Source organism: Melozone crissalis, unplaced genomic scaffold (genome assembly GCF_028551555.1).
Source record: "Melozone crissalis strain CALT ecotype California unplaced genomic scaffold, PUWL_Pcris_2 ptg000061l_1, whole genome shotgun sequence".
Lineage (NCBI taxonomy): Eukaryota > Metazoa > Chordata > Aves > Passeriformes > Passerellidae > Melozone > Melozone crissalis.
The window spans coordinates 17,655,467-17,678,556 of record NW_026535839.1 but is presented as its reverse complement, the minus strand read 5'-3'; the positions used below and the strand labels follow the sequence as shown (position 1 = coordinate 17,678,556).

Below are 23,090 nucleotides of genomic sequence, written 5' to 3'. Positions count from 1 at the left end.
AAAGGCTGGCTGAAAAAAAGTCAAGGCATCTAATGTTGACCAGATTCTCCCCATACATGCACATAAAATTTCTCCAGCATCATAATTAGAGCTGTACTAAACAAACCCATTTCCCTCAGAAATTATACCCTGCAATCTTCATAAACAACTGAGTCCCAGTGCTGGCAGGGACTCAGGGCAAGAACTAACTTCTTTCCCTTTTCAAATTGTCCCAAGGCTTTAAAATTTATGTTCCAGTCCTAAAACCTGAACTTTTCCAGAAATCAGAAGAACACAGAGTGTTTATCTGATGGCCTGGCACCACATCTTTGTAAAGTCTTCGAATAAACCACATATTTATTTTCATCTTAATTAGGTGGACCCAAGTCTCCATGGAAACAAACTGAGGGCACTCACCATGTGCCTCAAGATAAGGAGAACATTTATGAAATAAAGTCTTCTCAACTCATCACTAGAAATAGATACTTGTGCTAATCCTGAGGGGACAACACAGTAGCTGGCCAAGCGTCACAAATAATATGGAACATTCCAGGGACTTGGGGTTCTGAATGGGCAGGATTAATTCTCCCAGCCTGGCCCCATGGGAAGAGCAACTCCGCACCAGCTGGGGCTCCCCACAAACAGGGGCTCACACCAAGGCTGGTGTGCTAGGATAAACCCCCAAATCAAAAAAGGTTTTCCCTTTCAAAAAAGCTCCTAAAGAACCCTGGCAGTTCAACATGTGACTTGGAGATGTTTGGAGGGACTGGGCCACCTCTTGTGAAATGAAACCTAATTAAATATTTGGTTTCACAGTGGAGGTGGGGAATAACCATCTCTTTCCAAGAATTTGGTTTCTGATCTCTAAATGTCCTCTTATTTTCAAATCAAATTACTTCAGAAGTGACACGATGTTAGTAAAATGTGTCTGGCATGAAGTAAGCAGACACTGGCACCAGCACATTTCTGGAGAGGGAAGGGAAGCTCCCTGTGCCAAACCCCTGCCTGTGTTACCTTCAGCTCCCACCACTCTGTGGCTGCATGAACTTCTGACCCACAATGCAAGCAGAGCCCAAGGGAAAGAATTCAAATTTGCTGTTTATCATTCCTCATTTTTCCTTCCAATTGTTAATTCAGGTTTGGGATTATTTTTCAAATTCAGAGTACATTCTGCCTTGAGCTTATCTCTGCCCACAACCCAATTTAGCACCAGCAGTAAATTCCTAACTCTCACCCTTGGAAACAATTTAGCAGGATTTGGTCCATCTTTGTAGTAAAATACCAAATGACAACATTTTTGTGCTACATCAAATATATTTAACTGTATTAAAAAACCCCATCCTTTGGATTTGTTTTTAACAACAGGTATATAATTCTATAAATGCTAATATGGCTCCTTAACTCTGACCCTCTGGCAGAAACAGGAAGATATTTAATTTAAGGTCCAGGCAAATATTTGAAGAAAAAACATTTTGGTATTCAGAGACAAAAAATTCTTCATGACATCGAAGATGAAAGTCTTATTCAAGAGCTTCTACACCTTGCTGTGAAACATGGAAGAATGGATAAATACAAAACTCTGGAAGAGCAACAAAAACAGGAAGAGGAGGAAAAAGTTAATCTTAAAGCTAGGTTTGGTTGTTATTGGTACTCACTCTCTACATTTTAAACAGTGTTGAAAGCTTCTTTTGACAGCCCTTTAGGGAAGCAATTTGTGAAAAGTACTTTAAAGGGTGATTTATCTGAAAAATTCTAATAGACTTCTGGAAGTGAAGAATTATTGGGCCTTTGACTATCAGCACAAACACCAACCCCACTCCAGGTCAGAGACCTGGCAAACAGGAATATTTCAGAGGGCTTGAGGGAATAGGCAAGCAGGGGAAGATCTGCTGTGGCAGAAACACTCATTGCTACAATACATTTTTAAATTCTACTCTTTTCCCACTCGCAGCTTTTCAAATATTGACAACTTTTTCTATTTATTATTGATATTGGGGATGAGAAAAGCACAAGGGGTTTGGGTTTTTTCCTATTTGCTTCATCCTAGCAAGAAGTATTTAATTCAGGAGCTTTGTTTCTGTGCACTGGAAAGCAAATCCACAGCAACTAAAGAGCCAAAACACTAAAGAGTAGATTGGGATAATTCAAAAACCCTCAGAACACCTTCAAGGAGTCCTTCCATCTCTAATAACAGCAGTGCCTACACAAATGTTCCACTTATACAAATGAGTTGCAGAACAATAACATTAAAAGTGTGAGTTACAGTAATGCCAAACTGTTTTAGTGTTCTAGGCAAACATTTTCATGCTGCTTTTTGCCCATTTTCTTTACAGAACTAGGCCAGAATTGTGCAGAAAGCAAGAAAATATCACATTAAAAGCTCTTAATCCCACAGGCCTCTTATCATTGCAGCATCACTCTCATTCCCCACAGGGGAACACAACTCCCCTCCCATAATTAAGTGGATCATTCAGCTCACAGGTAAATATCAAGTTTGGTCATATTTTGCCTAAGGTGTATTTCATGCTCAGTTCTTTAAATGCCTATAAATAATCTAGCAAGGTTTATAAAAAGATATTTGGAAAATACATTATGGCTTCCAGCAGAACCATTTTACAGCTGGGTTCAGAGCTGAGGATAATTTTGTTTCCTGAGTGCCAAGAAGCACAAACTGCCATTTGCCATTCCACACAGTGATTCCATTAGTTCACATCTGTCTTCAACATCAAAACACATTTCCTCACTAATGAATTTCAGACCAATAAATTCCCATCCTGAAATAAATCCATGACAGTCTGTGGTGTAACTTCAGAGCTTTGTGGTGAGTACAGCAAACAGAGCAAGACACATTTTCTCCTGCTGGCAGAACAGCTGGGATGATCCTGATTTATCAGAAATATTTCAAAACCACCAAGGCAAGCCCAGCTCTGTAGATCTCAAAACAAGATAAGCCAAATTTTATATTTGAATCTGCTTTACTGCTGATGGCCCTGTGGGTTCATCACCATAGCACTGATGATTGTCCCCATCAAACCACTGCAGAGAGGAAAAATCCCTATGAGGACCAAAGCTGTATTTGAACAGTCAGCCACTGCTTTAGAAGTGATAAGTTACATTTTAAATAATTGCTGTTTAAGGCATCAACGTCAGATCACCTTCTAAGTGAGTGTATCACCAATATACTGAACATTCAGCAATACAGGGAATTTTCTTGGAGTAGTGTGTCCTAAACCTGCTATTTTATTCAAATCCATAGTCTCAGAAGAGTTGCAAAACTCTTGAAATGCAAAAAAGATGGTGTTAATACGTAAACCAATGCACCTGCTGTGCCAGGGAGATGCTGAGGGGGTTTTAACATCACCCCAAGAGCAGCAGTGACACAGATTCATTGTTCCAACATTCACCACCTCTGAAACCCCAAAATCAGCACCATTTTCTGTCCTGCAGACAGGACAGATCAGAACACCTACCTCTATATCCTGGATTATCTTTGGGTATAAGGACCTGTAAAATGAATTTGGGGGCCCATCTGTTGGTCTGTTTTTAAACAGGTACTGATCCCTAGAAAGAAGGAGAAACAGTTTTCAATGTACCACAAGGAATCCAAACTTCACAGGAATGCAAAGCCTGCCCAGAACAAAACCCTCAGCACATATTCTCAGAAATGTCTGGGAGAATTTTTAATATCACTATTACAACCCTTGTGACTTTGCAATTTGGCAAATATTTAGAATGTCCAAGGTTAAAAAGATAACAAGTGTTTTCCAGTTCCGATTTCCTGCTCCACAAGGTTTCATCCTTGTGCCATCCCCTTGCTCTGTACATGCCTTTGCTCAGGCACACCACTAGAGAGCACAGGGAAACAGGTTTCTGAAGCAGAACAGCTCTCCAGAAACTTGGGAAGGACAGGAAAACAAGGGTTTCCCCTTTGAGAGGCTCCTGCAGCCCAAACTGCTATTTTATACTTGAAGAAAAAAACAACAACAACAAATCAACCAAAAAAAACCCATCCAAAAGCAAACTAAACAAAAAAAAAAAAAAAGAAAAAAGAAAAAGTCCAATTGGAAATACTTCACTTGAGAAAAAGCCCTGCAAATGTGCTGGCACTGTTTTTTGTGAGTTGATGGAACTGATAGTTCTCCTCACAATATAGAAATTCCAAATTTGCGCAGACTCAAGCAAGAAAAAACGGTGTCAGACATGGGAGTTTAAAAGGACAGGGGCAAAGGCAGAGCAGAAAGGGGAGCTGACAGCTTTGGCCTCCCGCCCCAGCAGAGATCAGGAGCTCAGCAATACCCATCTCCTGTACCCTTCCTTTTGGGCAGAGCTCGTGGGAGGATGTGTACAGGAGGCTGTGCAGCAGCAGGGGAGCTCAGGTGTTACTGCCATATTTTATGAAAAATCCCTTCCCCAGGATTTTTTCTCCTGAGAAGCCTCAAAAAAGAAATGTAAACAATAATCTGATTGCTTGTAATGTGGTTTGGAGGTTGTTACCAACAGGTGCATCTTTGGTTCCATGTGAATTGTTTTAACTTAATGACCAATCCCAGTCCAGCTGTGTCAGGCTCTCTGAGTCTGTCACAGGCTTTTATTATCTTTATTATAAGCTATCTTTATATATATCTTTTATTATAAGGTATCTTTATATATATCTTATATTATTATTTTTTTCAAGCCTTCTGATGTCTCCTTTCTGTTTCTTTAGTATAGTTTAAGTGTATAATTTTTTTTTAAGGGAATGGGAAGGAGAGGAGAGGAGAGGAGAGGAGAGGAGAGGAGAGGAGAGGAGAGGAGAGGAGAGGAGAGGAGAGGAGAGGAGAGGAGAGGAGAGGAGAGGAGAGGAGAGGAGAGGAGAGGAGAGGAGAGGAGAGGAGAGGAATAAACCAGCCTTCTAAGAACTTGAGAGTCAATTCTCATCTCTCCCCTCCCCCTGGGACCCACAACCCCCCAGGAATTGAGAGCCACAGTGAGCACTCACCAGCCCCTCCTCTCGGAGAGCCCCTTCCAGAGCGGGTCCGTGCGTACCATCCTCTCAATGAGCTTCTTCCAGAGCATCCCCTCTGAGATCACTCTCTGCCACTCCTTACACACCAGCTCTGCTGCACACAGGGATCTGGCATCGAGATAGGAAAGGATGTTTTCTGCTATGTGATCTAAGCCTTGCTCTACAAAGGAATGAAGAGCAGTCAGTGAGTGCACAGAAACAACCAAAGCAGCTTTGCAAGACACTGAGAATCAGAGTTTCAGGGCATGGCACCAATGTGAGAACACTGCCATTGGTAGGGGCACCAGCTACAGGTGAGTGCACACAGAGACACCAAAACATCTCCAAGGTTTTGTCTTTCCTGCCTGTGTTTCCACTCTTCCTGTGGTGCAGGAAAAGCAGCGTGGACAGGCCCAGGAGGGGATTCTGCCCTGCACTCTGCTCTCTGAAACCCCACCTGGAGCAGGGATCACAGCTCTGTGTCCCCAACACAAGGACATGGAACTGTTGGAGCACGTCCAGAGGAGGCCCTGGAGCTGCTGGAGGGAGCAGAGCAGCTCCCCCTGGAGCCAGGCTGGAAGGGCTGGGAATGTTTAGCCTGGAGAAGGGAAGGTTGTGTGGAGGCCTCAGGGCCCCTGCCAGTGTCAGAAAGGGCTGCAGGAAAGTTCCCCTGCATCAGGAACTGCAGGGCCAGGGCAGGGGGAATGCTTCCCTGCCACAGGGCAGGGTTACATGGGATACTGGAGAGAAATTCTTCCCTGTGGAAAAGTCACTGCTCAGTCTGTTCCTTATTTCAAAGACCTGCAATTTTGCTTTCCACAAAACTTCCCTCAACCTGAGATGTTGAATAAGTCAATTTTCATGAGTAACATACACCCCTTGGCCAAGCATGAAAAAAATCTTTCAAACCAGGAGATGATGACCTTTTTAATTTTCCACTTTATCTCATGACAGCCCACTTTAGGCTTCAAACAGTCCTGACAAATCAAAGGAACTACTGTTATTTTTTTAGAGCATGAAGAAAGTTTATTCATACAGTTCTCCACTGCACACTGAATTTCACATGGCCTTCATAAAAATGAACAGCAGCAGACAGCAGAAACTAATACATGTGAGTCTACTCATTTATTGATTTATTCTACATCATTTAGGTAACTATAACATATATCTAGTGGCCCTGTCCTTTGTGTCTGTGCTTTGGACCTGATCCTATCATGTTAATTAGGGTAAATATTTCAGCTGACATCTCTTTTGGATGTAGCAATTTAAACCTGTGAACTTCTGCCAGCAGTAAAAATCTCAAGAATAGATTTGCTGTCAGACAACATGCAGGACTAAGTCTAAGACACATTAAGGCCTGAAATAGCTCCATATCCCTATTTTAGATTAAAAGACAGGGATTTGTTTCAGAAAATTTCTGAAATAGGTACTAAAGCCTTCCCATTTTCTGAAGTAAAATGAATTTGACATCTATTGGTAGACTTTTCAAAGGAAAATATGACAGCCATCCCTTACGACTCTAGAGAGTCTTTACAGTTTAACAGAAATGGTGAAAAAGAGCTGTTGTTGATTAGAGGGAGCAGCTGAAGGTTTGGTTGAATTTCAATAATAAATTCAAACAATTAAAATTCACAGGGATTTCAAAGGTCTCTGTATAAATATCACTTTGTGTGAAAATGAAACCCAAATGTGGGATGTCAACTCTCTAAATGTGATCAACATTAGATACAAAACAGTCACTTAGATCAGGAAACATGCCACAGTTACCACTCTGTCACTGAAAACAATTCCATCTAACTCTTCCATTTTTCCTGCATTCTCATAGGTGTAAAATTGGTCAGGACAGTGAGCAAAAACTACTCCTCTTCACAACAAAAGAATTTGACTTCAAGACAAGCAAAGCCATCTTTTAAAAAGAATAGAATTGAGTATCCTGAGTTGGAAGGGACACACAAGGATCATCAACTCCAACTCGTGGCCCTGCACAGAATGACCCCAGAAATCCCCCCATGTGCCTGAGAGTGGTACTCCAGCTCCTTTCATGTGCCTGCAGCCCAACACAGGATTGATTTCAAGCAGCTGGGATTAAGTTCCTGGGTAAATCTGGACAGATGTTCTTTGCACGCCACAGCACCTTCAAGGAAGGCTGAACATGGGAACAATTCCCAGTATTTACATTGGGGACAAGCCACAGAAATTGTAAAGATGCGTTTTGGTATACACAAATGTGGTGTAAACAACAAACCTTACAAAGGTCCCAACATTTTCTTAGGCAGAAATATATAAAATGAAAGATCTGTATAATTCTCTATCAGCCCTGAGGTATAAAAGCAAACAAAATTTTAATTGAAGATCAGACTTGCAAATGAAGGGTCTGGAGAGTCATTTCTAGGAGGAGCAGCTGATTTGGAGTTTTAGGATTTAGGTTTTAGGCTTTACATGGCCTCTTCCACCCTCAGTGCTCAGAACTGTCCTGGCATTCCTGGGAAAACCCCCCAGGCTGCTCACACACTGCAGGGTGAGGCTGTGCCAGGGGCACACAGAACACACTGAGCACTCACCCAGGCTGATTTCCCACTCTGCAAACAATGTCCACACTTCTCCCTTTCCAAGAATCATATGAATCACTGCCCCTAGCAGCAAGAATCCAGAAATACAATTTCTTCCAAAAACTTATTGAAAAAAAACATGACTTTACCAGATTACAACCTAGAGATCCTGTATATCCACTATTGCTGCTCTGCATTTTTGTGAAAAAATTCACTGAGCAAGTGTAAAAATAGATTTCATATGTGAACGTATCAACACAGGCTGACACTTGTGGGTGTCAGAAGAGGTTGTGAAAGGAGGAGTCAGGGCTGGACAACACAATAAAAATCCACAAGTGTTTTTGCTCTCAGGTCAGCAACAAGAGTAGACAAACTAGATGCACTCATCTAAGCAGAAACTCAGAACAACACTAAAATGTAAGAGTTCCTAAACTAAAATACCTTTGCAGCAGCAGTTTCTGTATGAAAAAGGAGTTCAGACCAAAGCTTGCAGACACACAACTTTTGTGACAGCTCAGTTCCAATTCCAGCACAAATCCTCTGGGCTCCACCAGCCCGACTGTTTTAACGTGGAACAACACTGGCATCCAGTGGCCAACACAATCAGTCACAGAGGGGATTCAGCACCCTGCTGCCCTTCCCTGCAGCAGGAGCAGCAGAGGCTCTCTGAGGGACAGTGGCATGCAGGGATGTCCCCAAGGAGCTGCAGAGCCCAGGGCAGGCCCTGCTGTGCCCTGGCCTTACCTGGCAGCGCAGTGATGAAGTCCCGCTGTAACATGGGCTTCAGGTAGGAGTTAATATGTCCATGCTGATAGTGACACATCCGGGAAATGAGGTGTTCCACAAATTCCACTTGATCTGATTCAGACCACTGGTCAAAGTATTTTATACACAAGTCTTTTTCCTTTTCGTAGTTTCCTTCCGATGGTCTTTTTCTTGAGACAATCACAGATGAAGTTCCATTACTTATCTGGGGTTGGGAAAGGAACATTATTTATATGTTAGTGTACATTTAAATATTGGTATTTATATATTTAAATACATATAAATACCAATATTTCAACATTGGTATTTATATATAAGCTACAGGAACAGCTTAATAAAATCTCTCTCAAGGAAGAACATGTAAGAAGATGCAAAGAAATAATCAAAACTCTATTTTAAAACACATTCTTCAAGAAATGAGTTACATCAGATGAATTTCAAAGACTTTTTAAAGTCTTTCATAGCCTTTGCTCCCAAATTGCTACTTACAGTGAAAATCTTGAATTCCTGCCTTACACTTTTTACCACTTAAACCCCAAGGGATGTAATTTTTTTTAGAGCTACCTTTCCCAGCTCAAAGCAGTGGTTTCCAGGCACATTGCAGATTGTCTCCACAAATGTTCTGCTCAGATTCTGACAGTTAAAATAAGAATTTGAGACCCTCATGTCAGTGTTGTACTGGTTGTCCTCAAATAAAAACTGAGAATCAAGGGCTTGGTTTGTTTTCTCCTGTCAATGTTTGGGACATGCACATGAACACCTCATTAAAATCCCAGGAGCTTCAGCTCCACATCAGGATGGCCCAGAACACCCCAGCAGGAGCCACTGCTCATTACTGAACACAGCTCAGAGTGATGCCAGCTCCTCTGAGCCCCTCAGGAGCCAAGGGGCTGCTGGGGAGCAATTGGAGCTCCAAAATATTCCCAAACTTCTTCAAAAAACGGGTTGTGAGTCCTTGCCACATTGAACTTCTCATTCCAAACAACACAGTCACATGCTCAGAAATATAAATTAACTTTATTCCCAAGGTTGCTTTGACAGAGCATTGTCCTTCCAAGGTCAGCACAAACTATAAAATCTGAGCAAAAACGATAATTTCTTGAGGATTATCCACTGGCACCATCCTTCACTTGAAGGCTGAGCTAATTTTAGGAGGATACAGCCAACGACATCCAAGGATGATTATGCAGATTTGGCCATTTCTCAAAAGCAGGAATATACAAAATCCTGGCACCTCTCCTTCTACATCCATGTTAGTCCTACCTGCCACAAGGTATTTTTCTTTGGAGACTCATCCTCATTCTGATCCTCCATTACTGACGTGTTCTGCAAAAAAAGAACAAATATTACTTCAGTTTTGTATTCTGTGACAATTTCTTGCTCTACAAGCATTACGAAAAAGCAAATCAATTGAACAAATAAAATTCATTTTCCCAGTGAATGGAATTCTCAAAGACTTCTGGCCACAAAACCTGAGTATTATAAATAAATTCCCCTTTTAACTGACATGTTTATCAATTCCATTTACTGTAAAGATAACTCCCCAACCCCGCTTCAATTTCCTTTGACAGGTTTTCATGCAGCCTTTCAACGCTTTTCTCACTGGGAAATAAATTCACTTTCATCCTACTCAAGCCAAAGCAATTAAACCTGTCAATGTATTCAACCAGCACTTTCTGCCAAAGTTAAATTGCATACAGCTAGGCAAAAAAAAAAAAGAAAAAAAATCACTATACACTACTTACATGCAACAGAATATGCTTTTTTCCCAGCTCTAGAAATAGGGATCATTCTCTGCAGAACATCTCTGCAATTCACTGCCCAGGCTGTGCCTACAACCCTTGGCAGTCACCCCTGCCTTTATTGCATGCTCTGCCCAAACCAGAATTGATCCTTACTATTGCTTCCCTCCCTTTCCTTCACCAATGAGAGATGGAAGCATTTCCACAAAGCTGCAGCTGCAATTGTTTCTCTGAGCTCACCTCTGTCTCCCAAAGCAGTTGTCTCTTTTCTGTCCCTGTTGTTGGTGAGCTGTTCCCTTTGGCTGCCCATGGCACACCACCACCACCTCTCCTCCCTGCTCCCAAACCCCTCATTCCCAGGCAGTTCCAGCTTCCCCCAGCCCTGCCCTCCCCATCCCCATGCCCAGGGCACTGGCAGAGGGTTAGCAGGACAAACTGAGTGTCCTCAAACACCTGCAATTATCTCAGCCTTCTTCCCTTCAACAGGAACAAGGAGCTCAGCTAAAACATCCAATGGAGTAAGTCACACAATTCCCTTACTCCTACCATCTTGGATTATGGGTAACTCCTTAGAAACTACATCCACCCCCGCTCAAAACACAACTCCATCTCAAAAGCATTCATCTCCTCCTCTTTCCTCCACAAGGATGTGCTGCACAAACCAGAGAACCTGGAAAATGAGCAGTGTCCTGCCCACAGCAACCCTGCCTCCCCTGCCCAGTGCCTTGGCTCAAGCCTACCCTGAGCCCCCTCTGAAGGAGAGGAACACACGTGGCACATGGGCTGAGGATGGCAGGATAAAACTGTGCCCACAGGTGATGGAAAGACTCAACTGCCTGCTCATGACACACACAGCAGTGACATGTACAAACCCAGGAGGTGGCTGGGGGGGAATCCAGAAAGGAATAAAGGCAGGAGATGTTTGGGGTGATTACAAAAACATGGATTTTAGTGTTTCTGGACAGCCACAGAACAGACAGCCACACCTTCCATGGTTTTTGCAGCCACAGTCTCTGCAGGGCCATCCCAGTTATTCACAAGTCCCAACCAGCCCCTCTCACTGGGGCACAAAGAAGTGCAAGGGCTGATCCTCCCCAGGAGGGAACTCACAGCAGCCCCTCACTGACTGGGACCAGCCAGCCCACACCAGTGACACCATTCTGGAAAGCAAACATGCCACCAGGGAACTATGCAGGGTGTCTTTGATTTGATTTTATTTCAATATGAATATGTAAAAACACTCATTAGAGTGATTATATGTTGTTAACTGTGCATCCAATTAGTGTGTCCTTAAACAAGTAAGGAACATCTCGTGTCCTTTGGCAGCTGAAGGCTGAATAAACCCATGGATCCTGGGAGATACAAACAAGAACACTGAGAATATCAAACAGGTGGCTTTGGTCAGCAAATTCAGCAGAAATCTCACATTTTATCCATCTATGCCCCCTAACTTTCCTTCAGCAGGTTATGGTGGGACTCTGCCATTGCATTTCTCCCTTTAACAGAAAATATCTCAGATCTTTGCCAGCTTTCCCAGGGATGGAGACTAAGAACTGCCTCCTAAACATGATGTCATTCTATGAACATCCAATAGAACTACAGCACAGCACACTGTGACACAGAGTGCAGGGACACAAATGTCACCAAAACCATCAGACTTCCACACCAGCAGATTGTAAAGTGAGTTTCCCTCTGTGCTGTGCCCCTACTCAATTCCACTGAACTGGGAAAGACCTGGGCAGCAGGCTGTGGGGAGAGGCTACAGCCTTGGAATCTCACAGGACCACAGAACCATTAGGGCTGGAAAAACCACAGGGACCAGAGTCCAGGCTGTGCCCCATGCCCACCTCGTCCCCAGCCCAGAGCACTGAGTGCCACCTCCAGGTGTTCCTGGGACACCTCCAGGGATGGGGACTCCAAATGCACTGCTCCCAGAGACACTCATGTCCTGTCACCATGTGAGCCATGAGTGTGGGGGCAGATAACTCAGCTTGTATTTTAGGCTGGAAATGAACATGGTATTCAGATATTTCACCAGGAAGTTGACAGCTGCATTCATTTAATGGCATCTACTACTACATCTACTCTTTTCCCACCCTGACTCATTCCACACTTTCTTACTGTATTTTAGAGCTTTTAAATCCTTCCTCCTTTCCCTTTCTGCTCCCAAATACATATCTTGTTTTCCCTATTATATCTTCTTTTCCAAATAAACTTGCTCTGCTTCTCTTAAAGCACTTCATTTTGGGGTCATTCCCCCATCACACCCATCCCAATTCAGACTGCAATCTCTCTCCAACACTTAAGCCTACTAACTGGAGACCAGGAGGTGATGGGTGGGTCCTGCCCTGCTGGCTGGAAGAAGCAATCAGACAGCTCTGATCTGCCCTGTCCATTCCCAGCACTTGGCAGAAGAAGGATTTCAGAATTCCTGACAGATGGCGTCACCAGTCCTTGTGCAAGAACACAGATAGGCATCTCCAAGGGCAGCTCTTCCCTCCCCTCAGTGGCACCTCTGCTCACCCACCCAGCTCCACACACAGCTGCTTTCCCACGTGGCTTTGAAGTGCCATCACCAAGAATTCACCCCAATTCCCCCAGCTCTGCTGCTCAACAGCTCCAAGGCCCGATGGAAGCACTGGCATCTCATCCCAGTGACCCCAGCAAGGCTGAGCTGCCCTGCACACATTCTCCAAGTGTGACTGTGACCTCCACAAGAGCCTTGCAGCTTCTCACAGGGCAAGAGCTTCTAAATATTGCCAATTCATCTTGTTTATAGGTTCATTTCTTCCAGGAATTCTTGTGAAGTTGCTCATGGCTCTTGCAAAAGTAGAATGATTATTTCCAACCAGCTGTCATTCCTTAATTAGTCAGCCTGGAGTAAGTGCTCTCCATCCCTACTGGGAACAGCAGTGACAACCAGGAGATGACAATGGGTCCAAGCTGGGATGGTTTGTTGCTGCCTCACAGTTGTTGAAACCCAAATGAATTGAGTTACACTGAGCAAAGCCCCAGCCTCTATTTCCACTGGCTGTAACCAGAAATGGCAGTAAAATTCACACATTGCTCCACAAGCTGGGCAAGTTTAAAAGCTCATTTCCTGGAGATTTGTATCCCACATTCCTTACTTAGTCCCACAGAAACTTCAGGCTTTCCTTAGTCTTTCTGCTCCACAATAATTTTATGGGATTTCTATGGGGTGCAGAAAACCGTGGCAAAAACAGGTTCACAAGTTACTTGGAGAGAAAGAGGTTCTGACAAGCCTCATCAAGCTAATTCCTTTTGGAGATTACAAAAAGCTTCTGAAACGGAAAGAACTATGAATGATCCCCAAAGGCAAAGATACTGTAGGTATTCCATAACTCCATAAATCACAGTTTCAATTAAGATCCTTGGATACCAGGCAGCATCTGATGTCTAAAGCACAGCAGTTGCACAGATCTGAGGCTGTGAGGGGCAAAAGCACTCTGTGCTTTCCTGCAGGTGAGTGGCACTGCAAGGCTCCCCTCCCTCAGAAAGAGCAGGAAAAGCTGCACCTTTTCCAGCAGGAATCCATCAAACCTGGAGAGGCTGCTCCAGATTTCCAGCAGGCTGCTCTCAGCCTGGGCTCTGGGAGTTGGGAGTGCCTTGAGTCACTCAATTGCCTGGGCAGGAGAACAGCCAGGTGCAGCTTTGTTCTGCAGCCACTGGCAGCTCCAGCAAGGGAGAGCAATTATGGAAGTGATAGCAGGAAATCCTGGGAACTGGGGCACGACACACGAGTTTCAGCACTGAGCAAGCCTCACAGCACTGCTGAGTTTCTCTGATGATAATAAAGCTTTCCCTGACAAATAAAGGATTCACAGGATACAGAGGATGGATGGACAAAACAAGACAACAGCTCTGCTGCCCTGAAAAAAAGAAGAGTCTTATATTTGAGCTTTAATGAAAGGGAAAGGAAGCAAGAACTTCTATGTCTTACTGCCCCTGAAACTACACCAGTAATTCCCATCTCAGTTAAAGACCCAGCTAAGTCTTCAACAGTCTAACCTGTCACAAGATTCCCACTCTCTGGAAAAAACCAGCAGGAAATTTCAGTTAAAGTTACAAAATAAGCAAAACCAATTAAAACAATTCAGCTAAACAGGTTCTGATGCCCTTTAACAAACAACATCTGATTTAGAAGAAGCTGAAGAACCAACACAAAATAACAAATACATACTTGGATACCTCAGAGTCAAACTCTGCAGGTGGAGTACACAGCACTGGAGCTTCAATGCCCTCCTGAAGCCAGCTCTGCCCCACAGGGAGTGTGGAGGTCCCACACACATTTCCCAGGCAAGAGAGGAATCTGCCATCCTCTGGGACAGCTGGGGCCAGCAGCAAGGGACAAAGCTGGGCTGCCATCTGCACCAGCCAAAAGTGATGAGCACATGCCCCTCATGGCTTCCTGCTTTTAATAGAGCCAGAAACTGCCAAAGGCTTCAGGGCATTTCTAAATGGAATGAGCATCTCCACGGGGAGAAATGGGCAGCATGTGCTAACCCAGGAACCTGTTAAACAATGGTTATTAACAACATCTTCATACTTGATCAGGGATTAGAGGGGATTTTCCTCCTCTAACTATAGAGAGGCTCTCAGTAAAAATGTTCTGGAGCACAAATATGAAATGAAGTTGGAGAACCCCTAACCTAGACTGCACAAGATGGGAATGAACCTCTCTCACAGCAAGGACCAAATCCCTCCCTTCTCACCCTCCTCAAGATGTGCCTGTGAAGAAATGCAAAAATCCTGATGTCCCCAAGTTCCACTGGCCTCCCTGGCCCCAGGGACAGCTGGCTGTCCACCAAACTGAAGGTTTACACTGCTGACCATAGCCATGTCTATATTTGATGTCTGTATCAGTAATTGCTTGTTTCAGCTTAAACTAAACTATTTATGTAAGCACTGGGGATCTGCACGAATTAGGCTGAACATGCTTCAATTCTTACCTAGCTTGCTGCTCTCCCAGTTGCCAGGTTTTATTTTAGTGCAGCTATTGCTGGAAGTTCAGACAAAAATATACTTAAAATACTTAAAGAGTCTACCAAGAGCCAACAGCTGAAGGCAAAATTAGAAAAAAACCCTCAGAACTGAAAATAGGGCATCAGTTTTTATTTGGCCTCTGACTAACCACCAAAAAGTCAAAAGGAAGACGTGCTGAATTCAGCACCACAGCTCCCCAGTTTGTGTTTCAAGCTGCTACAAACTAAAGTTTGACCACAAGTTACAGATGGTAAGTTTTTAGAAGATACCTAATGTACTTCCATACCCCAGTTTGACACCTCTCAAGGGTTTGCTTTGCAGGAGGTTTTGGCCAGAGCAATAAGTCTCCCAAAACTAGAATTGCTTGCTCTTGCCTCAGCTCAAAGAAGGAAAATCTCAAGCCATTCCTCACCTACATGTTCCAGAACAGTCATTTCTGCAGGTTCCAAAGACCACAAGCAGTCACTAAGGAGATCACTCTGCTTAATCACCAATGCTTTGATGACTGGCAATTAGTACCACTATGTTAACTTTCCTTTGAGAGTATCAGTCTTCACCTTAAACTCATTATAAATTAACTCACTGATCTTGTGTGTGTGTGTATATATATATAAAACACATAAAACTGTGTATCTCTGAGTATTCAGTATATCTGACTTCACATGAAACTAATAAAATCATGTAAATCATCTCTCTCCATGTTTCTAGTCAGCTCTCCCTTCAGCTGCTGGAAGGCCAGAATGAGATCTCCTTGGAGCCTTCCCTTCTCCAGGCTGAACAATCCCAATTTCCTCAGCCTTTCCTCATGGGAGAAGTGCTCCATCCATCCCTCTGATCACCCTGGTGGCCCTCAGAACTCAGGTCAGTGGGGGCAGCACCCAGAGTCACAGCACATAACTTGTTCTGAAACTGAAATTACACATGAAAATGCTCAGCAGCTCAGGATTGCTTTTCTGATCCAATTCCATGAAACACTCAGCAAGGACTCCAACCGCAGCATGAGCCTTTGGTGATGGCACATCCTTTTACAGGCAGCTCTGTGCCCAAACTGCAGCCTGAGCCTGCCTGGCAGGGCAGGATTTAATCCTTACCCCAGCCTGTGAAGGGCCACAGATGATGGAGAACTGCAGCAGGAAAATCACTCTGGGGCTTTTACAACTTCTGAAATAACGTATCACACGTTCTCAGAGAGATTTACATCAAAAATATTCACTGACTTAGTGAGTTAGTTAGTTCAGTGCAGGTTGTCATAAGAAACAAAACAATTGCACTTCTGTCCAAGTTCAGAGCTATTTTCCAGCACGCCTCCATTTCCACACAGCAGGCTGATGTCACCAGAAAAACAATGCAATTACTGCAATCCCAAGAGACATCCAGTGGGGGTTTGATTTGGTTTGGTTGGGTTTTAAATATGCAGTAACTAGTTGGGTCTTAAGGGCAGCCTTACCTCAACAGGTACTGCAGGATCCCATTAACAACACCTTCCCTGCAAGGACTGTTTCAAAGACACCCTAAACTCTCATTTAATGTTCTGAGTGTCTGGAGAAAAGAGTCAGTAACCCAAACCTGCCTGTACCCATGCTATAAAACCACGGTGTATTTACAAGGACAATGAGCAGGGAATTGTGTAATTGTAGCAATTTGATGACTCATCCCTGCACCACTCCAGCACCAAAGCACAGCCTGCAAAACTGCACATGGTGCAAACCCTGGTGCTGGATGGAAACCAGAGCCCAAACACAGAAAAACCACTGTGTCCACCTGCCCTCAGACACAGAGCACCACTGATACAGGAGAAATGGCAAAAACAGCTGGCACTTCAGCCAGGGCTGGGGGTTAAGGTGCCCACAAGCTCAGCTGGTGCTGCCAGGGGGAAATTTTCAATCAATAATAATAATAATAACCATCATCATCATCATCTCCCAGCTTGCACAAGAGCAGCCAGCAGTAAGAGGAGCCATCAAGGCTCTCTGCAAAGCCTCACCTGAGGCTCACCCAGAGGAAAGCTGGATTCATTTTCCCACCCCTGCCCAGCCCAACAGGAGCTTGAATTCCACCTTCAGCTCAGAGTGGTGTTTGTTTTCCAGGTGTCTCAGTTCAATCCTTTCACTGCCCAGTCACTCAGCTCTCCCTGGCAGACACTGATGTGTGCAGGAATCCCAATCCATTCCTGCCACAGCAGCAAATCTCAATACTCAAATGTGTATCAAAGCAGCCATCAAGCTTATCACTGATATCACTGACAACACTTGCAGTCACTTGCCTAAAACATCTCACAATTAATTTTCACTGCCCTACAGGCCAAATACTTCAAAATACAAATCCCTTCTGCCTGTGAATAACTTTTTCTTAAAAGTAAAATGTTTAAACCAGAGACATAGCCCTGACAAACAGGCTGTGGGAAGGTACACAGATATCAGGAGCAAGGTATTCATTTGCTTTTTCAATTGATTGTTTTAAATGAAGAAGCTACCACAAGTTCTCAGCCACAATTATTAGCAGTAGTTTGCACTAATGGTTCATCTATTTTCGAGATAAACTTATTTAGGCAGAATCTGCACTTTCAATCTTAATCCATCCCAAAGCAGAACAGTTTTTCCTCTGTACTTTTAAAATTCAGGGCAAACTTCAAACCATGTCCCTTATACAGCAAACTCACTGAAAGTTCTGAAGGAAAAGCAGAGTTAAAGTTTTCAAAGCTTTGACTACACCATGTTACACACTTGTTCAGAACATCTACAGCTGTAACTGTATCAAAAGCTACTCTAACAACTGGATTTTGGTAGGCAGTTAGGAGGATTAGGTATATCAAGCTTTTGATATTTTTTTTTAATATAAGGAAAACATTAAGTCATATTTACTACCTTAGAAACTGTCTCAACGTCTAGTAAAGAACTGCTTTAGCTTTTATTTCCTGTATTAAAAAAGCATGCAAAAAAGAAAACTTGAAGGGAAAATACTGGCTTAAGATTATCATCGCTTTTCTTCCTTTTAGAGCAGATGCAAAGAGACCACTTCAGATCCACTCATCTCGTCATTTACAGGACTTGTAAAAGGAAAACAAACTATTTAAAGTTGCATTTGACTGCTGACTGCTCAGATTCGCACATCTGACCGAGGGCTGAGCACAGAACAGCAGCTGAATTCCAGCTCCAGGAGCAGCCAAGGCACTCCACAGGCAGCAGCTGCATCCCTGCAGCACCAATGCTCCACCAGCACTGCTGCTCACAGCCCAGACCCTGCCCATCCCCTCCTGCAAGCTCTGCCACTCCCATGGAGCATCCTTCCCAAAGCCCAGGGCCTGCATGGACACCTCCACACCATGGCAAGGCAAAATCAAATTCCAAAAGCTCCAGAAGTTGGATGTTTTTCTCTATGCCACATTCATGGGTAAAAAGGCAGAAAAGAGCACTCTGCCCCACAGAATTAATAAATGTTAACAGTATTCCAGATTCAAGGCAGGATAAGTAACATCTGGGAAGCAAATTTCAGGCTAAGCTAGTAATTAGATCAGTTCAAATTCATCAAAAATAAATTAGCCTCTGTTAAGATTAACTACACATTTGCAACTCGGCTGCCTGGTGCAAAGTTAAAATACTTCAAAGATTATTGCTGGTTTCCCAGAGGGAATTTGGGTTCAGGTCTCTGCTGCTGTTTCCATATCAAACTAAAGGGAGTTACCCCAAATTGTCAGCCCAAAGCACAACCCTCAGCACGAGGGGTTTGAAGAGCTGTGAGAGGGAGGGGACACTCAAAGGCCTCAGACACTGAAAAACTTTAAGCAGGTTTTGAACAGGCTTCTATACAAACTTTTACAGTGAAAGCTACACAAAGGTTACTCAAAGCCACTGGACAGTCTGAAATACCAAACCTGCAATAACCCTCAATTACTCATCTTTTGCACTCAAAATAGAAGGTATTTGCACACAAAAGAAATACAGAAAAAAGCAGCCACCACAATGAAAATTCAATACAACTGCAGCCAAGAAGCAGTGAGCTACCCCAAGGAAGAATCCTGTCCTGCTGGAAGTCCAGTTGTTCCCTCCAGAGATGTAGAGCAGTGCATTCCAGACTTGGCAGCCCACAGAAATGGATCAATCTTCACAACTCCTCAGGAAATTCTAATCACTCCCTAATTGCCTGAAACACAAGCTTTCGTTTAAGCACAGGTTCAGTGTGGGTTTGGAGCTGCTGATATCCAAGCAACCCAGAATGTGGAGAAAATCTTATCTCCATGAGGGCTGCAGCCTAACTGCAGCTAAATGAAAAGGCCTTCAGTGATACAAGTTGTAAAAAAATACTCAAATAATTTTTTAAAAATATCCACCCAGCCTTGCCTGGGGATAGGCAGACACTCTGCACTTGAGTGCTGATTTTATCTGGCTTTTCAAAGGCATGTGCAATGGCATAATTTAGATTTCACATGATTTATATAATGGATGGTAAATGTTCCTGACCTGGAAGGTCAGCACCCCTTCTCTCTCTACAACTTCAAGATCCAGTTGATGAATACAGCAGCACCTCACTGTGGGACTCTGCAGAAGAGGATCTGAGAACAGCAGGAACAGTTGTCCCACGTGTCAGGGTCCTGGCTTGGGAAGATTATTTTCAATCCACACCACACCATCAGTGCCTGGTGCCACAGCACAGCTTCTTGTGTGAGAGAGGGGGCAGAGCTGTGGCACAGGGCAAACCAAAGGCAGGGCCAGCTGACAGCCTGTGCACCCCAAGCCCAGCCCTGTGCCCTGGCAGTGCCAGCACAATCCCTGCCCCAGGGCCTGGCAGGATGGCACTGAGGCAGGAAAGCTGCTGGAAAGCTTCTGAACCCAGGGACAGCCCCAGGAGTCCCAGCTTTGCCTCCTGGGGCAGCCCCACAGTCTGAAGGGTCTTTGGGAAGGGTAACTCAGCAAGGCTGAAAGAGGATTTCACAGATACTTCAGGACAACACAAATCAGTTACAGCATTGTTCTTTGAGGGAACAGCTTCACCTCTAACTTCTCAGCAATCCCAAAATCCACTCGGGAACAGTGGAAGACCATCCTGCACCACAAAGCAGTGAGGCTTTGCAAACAGGACCTTTTTGCCACAGAAATATTACAGAGGAGTAAAAAGCTCACTTTATAGTTCCTTCTTTCTCTGCTGTAGCACCTCCCCCAGCCCTGCCAGATGGGGACTGGTACAATTTGCTGCATCCCCTGCTGTGTCTGCAGCCAGCTGTGCTACCCTGGACTCTGATGCCTCCCTTGATGTATTTGGGTTCTCCTGCCATAAGAAACCAACCACCTATGTAAAGACTCTTCAATGTGAGTCCTGAAGGCCCACACAACAACTCCAACTCATCAGATGCAAATCACAGAGGCTCAGGGAAAGCTGGGAAGGGGCAGTGTGCTCAGGACCAGGTGTCTGTCACTTGGAGAGGGTAAGTGTCCTTCTGATGGAGACTCAGAGTGGCACCTCCAATATCAGCAAAGCCATCAACACTGGCACTCACAGCCGCTGAATCCTCCTGAGCACGGGACCCACCCTCCTGCCAGGGGGGTCTGATGAGGAGGCTGCAGTGCACAGACATTGCACAAATGCCATATTTCAACCTTGGTAGGAAATATTTGATTATGCACTTCTGCTTCCTAGAAAATTCCTCTGTGGGAAAGAGACAAGACCTGCAAGGAAGAGGACTGTCACACACACCCAGAACAGATTGCCTTGCATCTCCTCCTCTCCTTGGGCAGATTTCCCTCCTCCATCCCTCCCAGCACGAGCATGGCACTGCCAGAAGGCAGGCAGGGAGCAAGGCACGTTTCCTAACACATTTCTTTCCACCATAACAGGATCAGAGAGAGAAAAAATCCTCTCTTCCACAGGAGGCTGAGAAAGCATCAACACAAGGCTGTGGCTAACAGCATCCCTTCTGCAGACACTTGAGCAGAGCCATCAGCAATAACAGCTCCTGCCCACCACTTGTGAAATTTCTCAGGCTTAGTGGGACTGTGTTGTGCTTTGTGAGGGACACAATTAATGTCTGACATTGCATCCACTCTGGCAGCTCTGAGCAACGGGCACTGGATTTGCCAGTACCTTGTGGTGATCCATGAATTCACCATGGAAAACTTCCCTCCACAGGGACATATCCTGCCCAGTGTGGAGTGGACAGACTGGGATCTCTGAATGGAACAGGACAGAAACACCAACAAAAAAAGGCAGGCCAGCAAGTCACCTAAAGGAGTAAGGACTGGATCTCCAAGCTCCCATCACTTTTGGTGTGTTCAGAAGTTCCTTCTGCAGTGATGTATCTCAGAGGGACTCATTTCACCACTTCCACCTCATCTGGCCCATGCAGATCAGTGATTAAGTAAATTACTGACTTCTGAATACTGGCAGCTTCTGAAGAGAAGACCACAATGAGAGAACTCCCCACCAAGAGGAGCAGGCTCCTGAAAGGGGTCACTCTTCTGTTCGAGCACACTTGGCAGCTTGGGGATGAAGTGTATGACCTTTAGTGCTCTCCAAAAACCACTGAAAACAACAAAGTCCAAAAAAAGCACTCGTGTGTGTCAGGTTGTTTGTAGCAGCAAAACTCTTTCCCCACAAGCAGAAAGGTCAGGGCTTGGCAGCACCCAAATGGTGCCAGCCAGGGGAGGCCACCACGGGTGACCCCAACCTGCCACGAGGCTTCACAGGCTGCTCCCACCCCCCTCTGGCTGACCACAGGGAATACAGCTGGAATCCTCACCCCCTTTTCACTGACCACAGGGAATACAGCTGGAATCCTCACCCCCTTTTCACTGATCACAGGGAATACAGCTGGAATCCTCCCCTCTTGCTGATCACAGGGAATACAGCTGCAATCCTCACCCCCCTCTTGCTGATCACAGGGAATACAGCTGGAATCCTCACCCCTCTTGCTGATAACAGGGATTACAGCTGCAATCCTCACCCCCCTCTGCTGATCACAGGGAATACAGCTGGAATCCTCACCCCCCTCTGCTGATCACAGGGAATACAGCTGGAATCTTCACTCCCTTTTGTGATCACAGGGAATACAGCTGGAATCCTCCCCTCTTGCTGATAACAGGGAATACAGCTGGAATCCTCAGCAGGAGCCACAGCCAGCTCCAAGTGACAGATGCATGTCATGTCCCAGGCAAATCAGGAACCAAAACTCACAGATATTTATTCCATTTTGCTGCATCTCACACATCAAGGACACATTTCTGCTCCTCAGCTGAGGAAAGCAAAGCTCTGGCTCAGAGCTCAGTCCTGGGATTCACTCCAGTAAATAACAACTCACTTCCATTTCCAAACAAACACTAGAACTGACCCAAGACAGAGAAGGTCCCTCCTTGCCCCTAAGAATGAACAGGCTCAGTTAAAAACTAAAGTCATAAAGCCCAAAGCACTCAGATACATGAAGGACACCAGAGAAGTGCTTCCCTTGGAGAATAAATCACATTTGGAGAAAGCAATCCCTGTATTTCACATTTCCCCATCCTGCTGGGCAGAGGTATCTGGATCCAGCACCAAGCCATGGCTGGCCACACTGCCTGGAAGCACCACCAGAAGCTGCTGTGGCTGTAAGGGATGTCCAGACTGCAGAATGCCCATCCCAGTTTGGGCTCTCCAAAGGAAACAGGCTGGGATATGGTGGAGAGGACAAGGATGGCCAAGCACTGGAGCACCAGGGGAATAAAATGCAATGCTACCCTTTGCAAATGCCTGCAGGATGTGCAACTGCCACCAAACTGAGCTGCTGGATCAGGCCTCAAAATCTGTAACACCCACACTGAGAACTAAAAAAGAAAAGTTATTACAAGAAACTGCTGAAAACAAACCCCAAACTGGTGTCACTTTTCACTGAGAGGAGACTCCAGCCAGAAGGAACCACCCTGGAAAGCAGCACTGCTGATTACCAGAGGGAGAACTGGCCATTTGTACCTCAGGTTAAGGAACTGGGGAATCCAGGCCATCCCCCTGCCACACTGCCCCCAGACCCACCATGGGGAGTTTTATTTGCTTCTACACTGCTGGCCTGGGTTTGAAAGCTCTGTCTCTGAAAAGTCTGTTTAAACA

The 23,090-nt window shown here is 44.7% G+C and overlaps 1 protein-coding gene across 5 annotated transcripts in view; it reads right to left on the bottom strand.

Moving 5' to 3' along the window:
• Nucleotides 1-23,090, bottom strand: part of FBXW11 (F-box and WD repeat domain containing 11) — a 55,244-nt gene that overhangs the window by 12,467 nt on the left and 19,687 nt on the right. For all 5 annotated transcript variants that reach the window (XM_054287881.1, XM_054287882.1, XM_054287884.1 and 2 more), the window contains 4 exons: nucleotides 9,541-9,603; nucleotides 8,257-8,482; nucleotides 4,958-5,144; nucleotides 3,450-3,540 (listed from right to left, as the gene is read on the bottom strand). In XM_054287881.1, coding sequence (XP_054143856.1) covers nucleotides 3,450-3,540; nucleotides 4,958-5,144; nucleotides 8,257-8,482; nucleotides 9,541-9,603 — 567 coding nt within the window. The remainder of the gene's footprint in view (nucleotides 1-3,449; nucleotides 3,541-4,957; nucleotides 5,145-8,256; nucleotides 8,483-9,540; nucleotides 9,604-23,090) is intronic.